Genomic DNA, 12,052 nt, shown 5'->3' on the forward strand with positions numbered 1-12,052 from the left:
TAGACTAGCACTATAAAATGCTTTGAAACCCTGTCTTCTTCCCTTGCTGCCTCTAGGGTTTTTAGCTGCCGATCCAACTTGCTCTTATCTTCTTGCGACACATCGGCGTCTACAATCATGGCGGAGCAGGTTCTTATCTCTTTGAATCCTCTCTCTATCTCATGTATACAAATTTGCACTTGCAATCTGAATTGATTTATAGAGAAATCTCAAACATTCGGTTTGTATTGCAGACTGAGAAGGCTTTCTTGAAGCAGCCGGGAGTTTTTCTCAGGTATAGATAGGATTTATGCGAACGAACTTTCTCATAATATGCTCATTTAACCTACATGCTTATAGGTGCTTTGTGGGGTGGGTTTCTGTGAATGGTTTGGAAACTCTTTGGTTAAAATTTTGAAGTTTCGGTTTTTATTGCAATCTGCAGCTCGAAGAAAACGGGGAAGGGTAAGAGGCCCGGTAAGGGAGGTAATCGATACTGGAAGAGCATTGGACTAGGGTTTAAGACACCTCGCGAGGCTATTGAAGGTTCATATCTATTCTGTCCCTCCCGGTATTCTTTGTAGTGGGCTGTGAAAAAATTATTTTTATATCTGATAGTGTGGTTTATTTTCGGATATGGAGTGAGCTTTATTTTATTTCTTCTCCCTGATGTATCTGCTTTTGACTATAATGTGTTTTTATGATGATATGTTAAGATTCAAGTTGGCAAGTTGGTAGCTTATGTGCAATATGGGGAAATGTGTAGTTTGGAATAAATCCGGTCTCCAATGCAAATATCAAGCCATAAATATGAAAGTAGTGATTTGATTATATATATTCGACCAACTTATATCAAGCTTGACAACTACTGGGATCTTTAATTATTGATGTGATTGCCCTATCTGCTTATATTAGATGGTTCAACATTTGTGATTTTGCACATTGGAAAAGCTGTGTGAAACCTTATCTTTATACTCCATATATAGTTAGTGTTTATTCTACTCCGTAATATATATCCATAACATGCTACTAGTTATGTGATATTCGTGTATTAGACCAATTTATGTGATGCAATGTACTGCTAGGTTCTCTAATATGCTCATTCTATACTTTGTGTGCTATAAGGAATCTTCAGTATCTTGCATTAGATTCAGCTCCAATAGCAATTTTTCTTTCCACAGATTTGTTCTTTAATCTCTCTGCTGCTTAGCTAATCGTACTGTTATGATGTGTCTAATACATTCTATTTATCATACATTCATACCAAAATGTGTAGTGTTTCTTTGTATTCCCCACCACAGATTAGGTAATTGTGGAAAATTTGTGTTTCCATCTCAAATGTGGTTCAAGCTTGATTCTAAAAAAGTTCTGTTTCTTGATTTTAGGGACATATATTGATAAAAAATGCCCCTTCACTGGTACTGTTTCTATCAGAGGTCGTATCCTTGCTGGGACATGCCATAGTGCTAAAATGAATAGAACGATCATTGTTCGTAGGAACTACCTTCACTTTGTGAAGAAGTACCAGAGGCAAGACTTAGTCAACATTTCCCCTGTTCTGAAACTTCTAATTTTGTTATGAATTGGACAAATTCTAATTTGTGTTTTGTGCTGTAGGTATGAAAAAAGACACTCAAACATTGCTGCTCACGTATCACCTTGCTTCCGTGTGAAAGAGGGAGATCACGTTATCATTGGCCAATGCAGGTCAATATCAGAACCATTACTATTCTTTTTCCCCTTAATTTTCTCAGTGTTCTTTTTTTGGATGATGAGGGCAACCTCACAATGGGTTTGAGTAAACCCTGTCTTGTGACCCTAGCCGACAAAGGACCACGAGGAAGTAAACCAGTTTAGGTTACCCATAGCTTGACCGGCTCAAACCTAGAGGGCAAGGATTCGAACTCGTGACCTTGTGGTTACAAGCGTGGATCTCTTGGCTAGGGTTATCCCTTGTGTTCTTTTCTTTTGCCAAACATTTTGACAGTGTTGTTCCCATGGCAGGCCGCTGTCCAAAACCGTGAGGTTCAACGTTTTGAAGGTGATTCCTGCTGGCTCTGCTGGTGGCGGAAAGAAGGCGTTTACTGGGATATGATTTTGTGGTTTTCCTGTTACCATCAAATTATTCTGAGTTATGATATTAGACTCCTTTCTGTTGAACTCATACTATTCAGTAGCGCCAGGTTTACATTTTTGAATGCTGAGATGTAGCCGAGTTTTTGAATCACTCAGTTCAGTTTACATTAAGACTTCATTTGCGCTTGGCCTTGTTCTTCTAAGTTTGATTTGTAGAAATATCTTTGCACCATACCAAAATCTACAACTGCTACAACTCTAGCTAATTTTTATCAAGTGATTAAAAGTTTTGATTCGATTTGATACTGTTAGTCTCCGATATCAATTGATGTTTTTTTCTAATTATATTACCATTAGGCCTTCCTCAATAGCTAAATTTGGATGTGGTTTGTGATGAGTTTTTGTAAGTGTGATTAGAAAAGAGAAAATGGGGTGGAGTAAAAAGAAAAAGAAAAACAAAACAAAACAAAAAAGAAACTATAAAAAAAAAGAAACAGTAATTACGTGCCCATGCTTGCGTAATCTTCCCTGTGGGGTGCCCAGGCTGGCGTAATCTTCCCCGTGGGGCCCACTCCAACAAACTTGAATTTGCAGGAGAAAGAACTCCACAAAGAAACACATCTCCAAATAGATAAAAACGTATTTACTGTTTCAAAATTTGCTTGAAACACATCTCCCAACAGATAAAAACACACTGTTTCAAAATTTACTTAAAATCAATCATTGGGGAAGACCTTAGTTTATACCTATATAATAATTTAAAAGTTTTAAAATCTAAAATCCAAGTACTTAAAAAAATATTTTTGAACACAAAAAGTTAAATTTATTACTTCTTTTTATTAGATTAAAAATATTATTAAACATAAAAATTAAATTTAAAAATTACTAAAACATGCAATGAAGTAAGAGTTAGTTTGATCAATGAATAGTAAACATGGTATAACTATTGGCTAACTCCATAAATTACTTTTCAAAAGTGGAAATTTGGTTATATATGTGTGTTTTTAAAAAGAACAGTAGTAATTTGGATACAAATTAATTTTGGTTATGTGTGTTTTTAAAAAGAACAGTAGTAATTTGGATACAAGATTTGTATTTAACACCAGTAAGTAAACTTTTAACAACTTTAATTTTATAAATAACCATATAGTATTATCTATATGTATAAAATTTATTGCTAATAGGTTCAATTATATTATTTTAATTGTAAACTAATGGTTGGATTGATGAATTCTTGTTTAATTAATGAAAATAAAGCTATTTAAAAAAAAAAAAAACAAAACCATTATATATAACCATCTCATCATGCAAAATAAATGTGCAAATCAATGACAAAAAATACTACTCCGTATTTACTAAAGTCATATCATATAAGTGGAAAGTACATAGAATATATCCTCCCAAAATTTCAATCAGTTAATCACTGCACATGCAATAACAACTAACTCAAATTCATTCTCTTCACAAACTCCATAGACTGGTAAGCAGAAGAACCCTAATTTTTCAAGATTGAGCATTGAACTTGTGGAAGAAGAAGCCTAGTTTTTCAGAGTCCCACATCAGCCCAATGGCGTCCCCTACCTGCAAATTCCTTCTCTTCACAAACTCCATAATCCAATTGTTGGTTAGCAGAAAGCTCCCAGTCTTCCATTGCTTCAGCCTCAGCTCGTGTTCCGAAACAGTATCCAAATCCCACACTTTCACTCTCAATCCTCCCGTGCTTTGACAAGCCGCACCCCTCTCCTCATCCATCAATGCCAGAATGTATTTCCTCACATACTCCTTGCCCAACAACAGCCTGGCCGAATCGTTCACGTCGCTTACACTTAGCCGCTTCTTTATCCAGTGATGATTCTTGTCCTCCAAGAAATCTTCGAATTTGGCGGGAATCGGAAAGAGATTACGGTAAGAGGGGGGGTTTGAGAGATTTGGTGGCGACAAGAGTGTAAAGGTGAATTGTTGGAGATTGGGTAGGGCAGAATTAGCCGGCGGTTTACATGGCTGGGAACGAGAAATTCCCGGAGATGGGTGTAGAGAGAGGCAGAGGTTGGTGGAAATAGAGTGATCCACTGCCATGTTTGTTGGTGAAGAAGAAGAAAGGCTATATATCCACTCTGTTCGTTAATGGCGGATCGGGGAAACTGAACAGAGAATTGAAGCGGCGCATAAACAACGGAGACTGCAGAAGATGGTTGTGAGTGAGGCCGGCGACGCGTACTTATAACGGTACAACGGAGTCGTAATGCTGGTGGGATTAAGGCGGCGTATGTAGTAGTAGCCGTTAATGGAAGCCATGGCGCGCCTTTTTGAAATTCAGAATTAATTACTCCGTAACGAACTTCTTCCGCGAAAGACAAATCAGAATTAGATGTAATTATGTAAACCTAACAAACAAAAGGATATTTTCAGAGTTGTTTGATTTGATGGTTGATATATTTGCCTTTTGATTTAAAAAAAAAAAAAAGAAAAAAAAAGAGGATATTTTCTTTGCTAATTATCATTTCATTATGTTTTTTTTTTGTTTTTTTTTTAAAGCCTAAGCCATGATATGTTATACAATGTGGATTTTTAAAAGAGTTAATTCCAGCAATGGTCCTCTGACTATGTTGATTTTCCAAAATTAGTCATCGACTTTTAATTTGGATAATTTAGGTCTCTTGACTTTCAAATTCTTTCCAACGTTGGTCCTTTCATCAAATTTTGGTTAAATTGAGTTCAAATGAAGTGGTAAAATTGTTCGTTCACTTGTATACTCATATTTCTTATGTCTTATACGCTATATATATGAATATAATATCAGTCGAAGAGACATTGACTGAGATTATATGGCTTCGATTGAGACTTTGACTGAGATTATATTCATATATACAGCGTATAGGACAGGAGAAATACGAGTAACAATACACTAAACAGGTGAACGGACAATTTTACCCTTTCATTTGACCTCAACTTAACCAAAATTTGACGAAAGGACCAACATTGGAAAGAATTTGAAAGTCAAGAGACATAAATTGTCCAAATTAAAATTCGGGGACTAATTTTGGAAAATCAACATAGTCGGAGGACCATTGCTGGAATTAACTCATTTTTAAAATGAATAGTTAGAGTTGCTTCTTTTTACTCATTTCAGCTACGAATGACTAGGTACAGGAACCAAGCAAACTCCATTTGGTTTTCTTGATTTTAATTTGAGATTATGTAAATATTAATATCCTAAATTCCTAATTATTTTGATATTCTGTAAATACCTTGCTTATCTTACTATTATGAAAGTATTTTCCAAATTTTAATATCCTTTATGTTTTACTATTCTGTTTATTTTGATATTTAAAATTTTTTATATTATGTAAAATTTATTTTTAAATAAATTTTAATAATTTATTTATTTTACTATTCTATTCATTTTAATGTTAAGTAAATTTTAAGATTCTGTAAATATTAATATTTTTATTTAATATGTTCATAAGAAATAAATTTTTAGTAATATTTATTAATTTAAGTTACTAATATAATTTATCCTAGATTTATAGGTGTCATTCCACTTTTAGTTATTTTTTTTTCCAAAACATTCCATTTTGGTCATTGTATTATTGTGGCATGACCATTTTTGGTCATTTATCAACAAAATCATTTAAATTCACATATATACAAGGGCATTTCAGTCTTCAAATAGGGAGTTTTTCAAAAATAAAGTAAAAATAAAAATATAGCGAATCAACCAACTTTGTACAAAAGATCAAAATGTCCTTATATTTAACGTCATTTTAACGATTTTGTTGACAGAGGACAAAAAATGGTCATATTACAATAATAATACTATGACCAAATGTGAATATTCTAATAAAAAAAGACTAAAATGTGAACTATCACCTATAAATCTAGGACAAAATTAGAATTAACTCAATTTAAAAATGTTAAAAATTAAAGCAAAGTTGCCCAGCCACATTGCCATATTTGCTTTCAATGGAGCATATAACTCCTCTCTATAAAAGGAGAGCTTTATGCTCCCATTTGCATAGATCCTCATCAAGTAGTACATCATTTCATGTTGAATTAAAGAGAGATCGATTATCCTATTTTGGTAAACTGTTAAGTAAATTGTTACTATTTATTTTTTGGAAAAAATTAACTTTTCTTCGTTAAGTTATACGATAATTGTAGAATTAGTTCAGAATTAATTAGTCCTTAACAAACTTCTTCCGCAAAAGACAAATCAGAATTACATGTAATCATGTAAACCTAACAAACAAAAGGATATTTTCTTTGCTAATTATCATTTCATTATGTTTTTTTTTAAAGCCTAAACCATGATATGTTATACAATGTGGATTTTTAAAATGAATAGTTAGAGTTGCTTCTTTTTACTCATTTCTAGCTACGAATGACGGGAGGTACAGGAACCAAGCAAACTCCATTTGGTTATTTTATTTTATTTTATTTGAGCTTATGTAATTTTTTTTTTTTTTTGAGAAGGAATACTTAATTCATTAAATCAATAGCAAGACAATCAACAAGAAAAGAGGGAGGAGCGTCTAGCCACTCCCCGCAACCTGACACAGAAATGGCCTCTCTAGCAAAAGTATGGGTGGCACAATTCGCAGATCGCCTAACAAAACCAAATTGGACATCATTTATCGTGGATGCCAATTCTTTAATATCGTCAACTAGAATACCAAAAGCAGAATGAAAAGAATTACAAGATAAAGCATTAAAAAGTAGCTGGGAGTCAGTTTCCACGTCAATAGTTTCCATCTCAGTATCCTTAAGCCAACTGAGTGAGCTTATGTAAATTTTAATATCATAATTATTTTGATATTGTGTAAATACCTTGTTTATATCTTACTATTATGTAAGGATTTTGCAAATTTTAATTTTAATATTCTATAGATTTTAATATCCTTTGTATTTTACTATTCTGTTTATTTTGATATTTTAAAAATTTTATACGTAGTATTATGTAAAAATTTATTTTTTAAATAAATTTTAATAAATTATTTAGAGTTAATTTCATTTTGGTCTTATATGTGTCAATTCATTTTTACTCTTTTTTTTTATTAGAACATCCTCATTTAGTTCTAATATTATTGTGGTATGACCATTTTTGGTTATTTGTCAACAAAAATACAAAATCATTGAAACGTAGTTAAATACAAGGACATTTTCATCTTTTTTTAAATAAAAAATAAAAAATAGGTTGACCCGCTATATTTTTTATATTTATTTTGTTGAAAAAATTCATAATTGAAGATCGAAATGCCCTTGTATTTAACAACCTATAAATTTAGAACAAAAAATAGAATTAACTCAATTATTTATTTTACTATTCTATTCATTTTAATATTAAGTAACTTTTAAGATTCTGTAAATATTAATATTTTTATTTAATTATATTCATAAGAAATAAATTTTTAGTAATATTTATTAATTTAAGTTACTAATATAATTAAAAAAAATGTTTAAAAATTAAAGCAACGTTGCCCGGCCACATTGCCATATTTGCTTTCAAGGGATCCGAGCATATAACTCCTCTATAAAAGGAGAGCTTTATGCTCCCATTTGCATAGATCCTTATCAAGTAGTACATCATTTGATTTCATGGTTGTCATGGTGGTTCAGCACCTCGTCTCTTAAAGATGAGGTTGGAGTTCAAACCCCACCTATGTGAATGGTTCTGGAACAGAGAATTAGTCTTCTAGCTGGAGGGATACATTTGGGAAAAACCCAAAACAAAAAGAGAGATCGATTATCCTATTTTGGTGAAGTGTTAAGTAAATTATTAGTATTCTTTTTTTTTTTGGTTTAATAATGTTTATTCAATTACTACGTATTTGCATTTGTAAATTTGAAAGACATTTGTACGTGCTATCTCATTCAAATCACATTACTGACATTTTTTCTTTAACAATCCAATCAATAACTTTTTTCCTTCAGTTTTTAAATTCTTTCTTAATGAGTTAATTCTCATTCTACTTTAATTTCTTTTCAAGAGCGTAGAAAAAATAAAATTATCTCAACCTAGAGAATAGAAGTAAAATTTGCATATTAATATATTTTAATTTAAATAAACAATTGTCAATTATTTAAATTATAAAATTTATGGATTATATTACACATTTTAATCAGTTTATATATATATAATTATAAATATCTAAGAAAATTAATTATTAATAATCATATAACACATTTTATAAATTTTATCAAATAAATAGTTAATCAAAACTATTTAATTACAATAAATTAAAATGTCAATAATTGTTTTTCAAGTGATTTATAACTAGTGGTTTAAAAATCGCACCTAGGCGCCGACCGGCACCATAGATTATCACAGTAACCGGTGGTCTAGGCTAGATCGCCTAGTCGACCGATTAACTATTGTTTTTTTTATTGGGTTATTTTTCCCAAAATGATGTCATTAACTCTAGATGTTTTTTAGGTTAATATTTAATATTTTAGTATTAACTACTCCGTATTAAAGTTTTGAATAGTTTATAATTATCAAAGTCTTAATTTTTTTAAAAAAAAGTAAAATAATTTTAAAAAAATATGGATGCCCAAAGGGCACCTAGCGATTTTTTCAATCATGGTTATAACTATAAACTTTGTGTACAAAGGTTTTTACTAAATTATAAAATTCACTTTTTATTTATATAACCTTATTTATATTATATCATTAATTAAAGGGAAATGTTTCCCACCTCTACAAAAATCACACAATATTTGTCACTCCCGACATGCTATTTATGTGTGGTTGACTTTTCTTTGTTTTATTTTTATTTAAAATCTTAACTTACCACAAATTGGTGCATTAGGGAGTTAGTTTGCATGAGTGGTAGATGTAAGGGAGTGAAAGATCCATCATTATCATATCTCCCATCTCCATTATAATTTATAATTAAATTTTTAAAATAAAATTACTACTACAACATATAAGACAAATTTTCTATTTTTTAATTACAACTTACGTCCTGGACAAAACTCTAATTCACAATGTAAAGTATATTCATCGGCTCATCGCCAATAAATCATGTGTCATCATTTCATTAAAATGTCAAGTATCATGTACGTGATTCATTGATAGTATTTCAAAATATTAGCAATTAAAAGTTTTTTTTTTGCTGATTAATATATTGATACAAATTTAAGACTAAAATGAGGTGAAAGATAAATGAAAAATAAAATTGTGCAAGAATTCATAAATTCTTACTATTGCAGGATAATTTAATTAAGAATAATTTTTGAAGATGTCACACATTGATAGAAAAATTAACTTTTTTATCAAGAGAGATTAACTCATGTTTTAATCTAGGACAACTTGAAGAAAGTACGGTTGTTGTGCCGTGGACTCAGGTCCACCTTGCAAGGTGGATCTGGGTCCAATAGGACGTCGTCTCACAAGTTTTTTTAAAAATAAAAAAAATTAACGGCGTTAACGGCTCCTCATCGCAACAGAACACAAACTCTACATTCACAGACCCTATACTCCATATTCACAATTTGAAAACTTCACATTCACGTATTACATGGCTATATGTTTAGTAACTATAATACCACTGTTATGCATTCACATATTCAAAATTCTATCTTCACAGGTCCTATACTCCATGTTCACAACTTGGGAACTCCACATTCACAGATTATAGGGCTACAAGTTGCTAGAACTCTGTTAACTCTACTACAGATACACACATTTATAACTCTACATTCACAAATTCTATACTCCATATTCACAATTTGAAACCTCCACATTCACACATTTCAGGGCTGCTAGAACTCTGTTAACTCTACTACAGATTCACACATTCATAACTCTACATTCATAAATTCTATACTCCATATTTATAATTTGAAACCTTCACATTCACATATTTCAGGGCTATATGTTTAGTATTTTTTTTTTTTGTTAAAAAAATAGTGAAATGGCGTTGTATTGGACGCAGGTCCACGGCATAATTTGCTAAGAAAGTATTGACCGTGAAATTTAAGAAACCGATTACAATCACAAAGTAGTTGAATTTAAACACTTAGGTCCTGTTTGATAAATAATTAGTCTATCAGTCAATTTTGGCCTAGTTGACTATTATTAATTGTTTGACTTGGTTAAAAAATCAATATAAATGTTTGGTTAATAAGCTTTTTTAACTCCAAAATACTAAATTTCAAAAAGTTACTTAAAACAACCTTTTCAATTAGCCTTTTGAAAAAGAAATTATGCCAAACAACTATGCTAACAATTAATTTACCAAACACTTTTTACAATCAGCTAATATTATTAATTAATTTTATCTTCTAACCTAATAAGCTAACAGTATCAGCTATCAACCATTACCAACGCTAAGCCTTAAGTATGAACTAATAGCCTTTTAAGAACCAAGGAAAGTAGGGGTGTTCAAGTAGTTAAAATCTACGGGCCAAGTGGCCAAGCCTAAACCGCCCTACCACGAGTAGATTAGGGCTAAGAATTTATGCCTTGCAAAAAAGAAGTCTCACGAGCTTTGCCCATGTAGGCTGACGAGTTGGCTACACGGCTAGATTTTAATTTTTATCTTTAAAAAAAAAAAACAAAAAGTGTCCCAAGCCTTAACTATTTAACAATAGCCTAGTTCCTCTCCGTAGGCAAATTTTAGTGAGGATCATGGTCTATATAGCATTGCTTTTTTTGAGTACTACTGACTCTGTTACGGTGTAGTATCTGTTCATAGCTACTTTCTTAACCTACTGAAACACAAAGAGTACAAAGAGTCAACATGAGTCAACAATTACCTCTATTGAGGCTCAAACCCACTTCCATCATACAGTGAGAGTGTAAACCGGGACATCGGGTGCCACTAGACCACAAGGTCTTTGGCCATGAAGTATCATTCTAATTACACTTTAGTTTTATTTGAGAATATTGCTCTGTTTTTTAGTATCATTTTCCACATACAATAGTTTTATTATAACAATACTAAAGTATCATTTTAATTCTACTAGAGTTTCATTTGGCAATATACATTATTGCATGAACTCTATTTTGTAGTTTCATTTTTCTAACACACTAGTTTAATTATAGTAACGTTAAAGTATTATTTTAATTACACTCTATGTTCATTTTTTTTGAAGGTAAACGTAGCTATTCCATTAATTCATAACATAAAACGTTTACATCAACGATCAATGAAATGGGAAACCATTCCTTACAGTCAGACATAGAAACAACTTCTCTAACTATGCTATAGAAAACTTGAATCGCAGATTGTTTCATAACTAGGAAGCTATGTTCCTTCAAGGAGCTTAAAGCTTCATCAAAGATCTGGGTCTTCATCATCATTCTTTTTTGCTCACCCATGATAAGATCAACACTTGTTGAAACCAAACTAAACGATTTATGCTAATGATAATGAAAAGCTCGTGAAAGTAATGAGAGGAAAACACAATAATAGAGAAAATAAAAAGTGGTAAAACCAAAGTGGGGTTGGGAGTTCAAGACTACCAACACAAACCCCAATACCTACCTACTATTATTTTATTCAAAGGGAAAGAAAACGGAAGAAGAAGATCTGTGGTAGTGGTCGGAGGCGGACGGAGTTGCAACGGTGATCGGGGCGGAAGAAGAGCGAGAGTAAACATAGAAGGTGACCAAAATCGCCTGCTCAAAGCTCCATTAGAGCTCCGGCCTCCGGCCGGCGGTGGAAGCCGAAGTTGAGCAGCAGAGAAAAGCTTTTTGTTTTCACTCTATGTTCATTTGATAATATGTGTTATTGTACGACTAGATTTTAGTTTCATTTTCCACACACACTAACAAAACTAAAGTATAATTTTAATTATACTACAATTTCATTTGACAAATATACGTTATTGAATGAGCTCTATTTCTTTCATTTTCCACACACTAGATTTACTATAGTAACACTAAATAAAGTATCATTTTAATGTACTACAGTTTCATTTGACAACCATAGTCCGCAAAGCACTATATGGACCATGGTCTATTGTATAACAATTGCCCTGTACATGATAG

At 31.8% G+C, this 12,052-nt stretch overlaps 1 protein-coding gene across 1 annotated transcript; it reads left to right on the forward strand.

Moving 5' to 3' along the window:
- LOC116021768 (40S ribosomal protein S11) lies at positions 1–2,355 on the forward strand. Its single transcript, XM_031262243.1, has 6 exons — positions 1–129; positions 234–274; positions 425–525; positions 1,365–1,509; positions 1,597–1,686; positions 1,984–2,355. Exons 1-6 carry the CDS (start codon positions 118–120, stop codon positions 2,072–2,074), a joined length of 480 nt encoding a protein of 159 aa, XP_031118103.1. The 5' UTR covers positions 1–117; the 3' UTR covers positions 2,075–2,355.
- The last annotated feature ends 9,697 nt before the right edge of the window (positions 2,356–12,052 follow it).

The sequence above is a fragment of the Ipomoea triloba genome, chromosome 6 (assembly GCF_003576645.1).
Source record: "Ipomoea triloba cultivar NCNSP0323 chromosome 6, ASM357664v1".
Classification (NCBI taxonomy): Eukaryota; Viridiplantae; Streptophyta; class Magnoliopsida; order Solanales; family Convolvulaceae; genus Ipomoea; species Ipomoea triloba.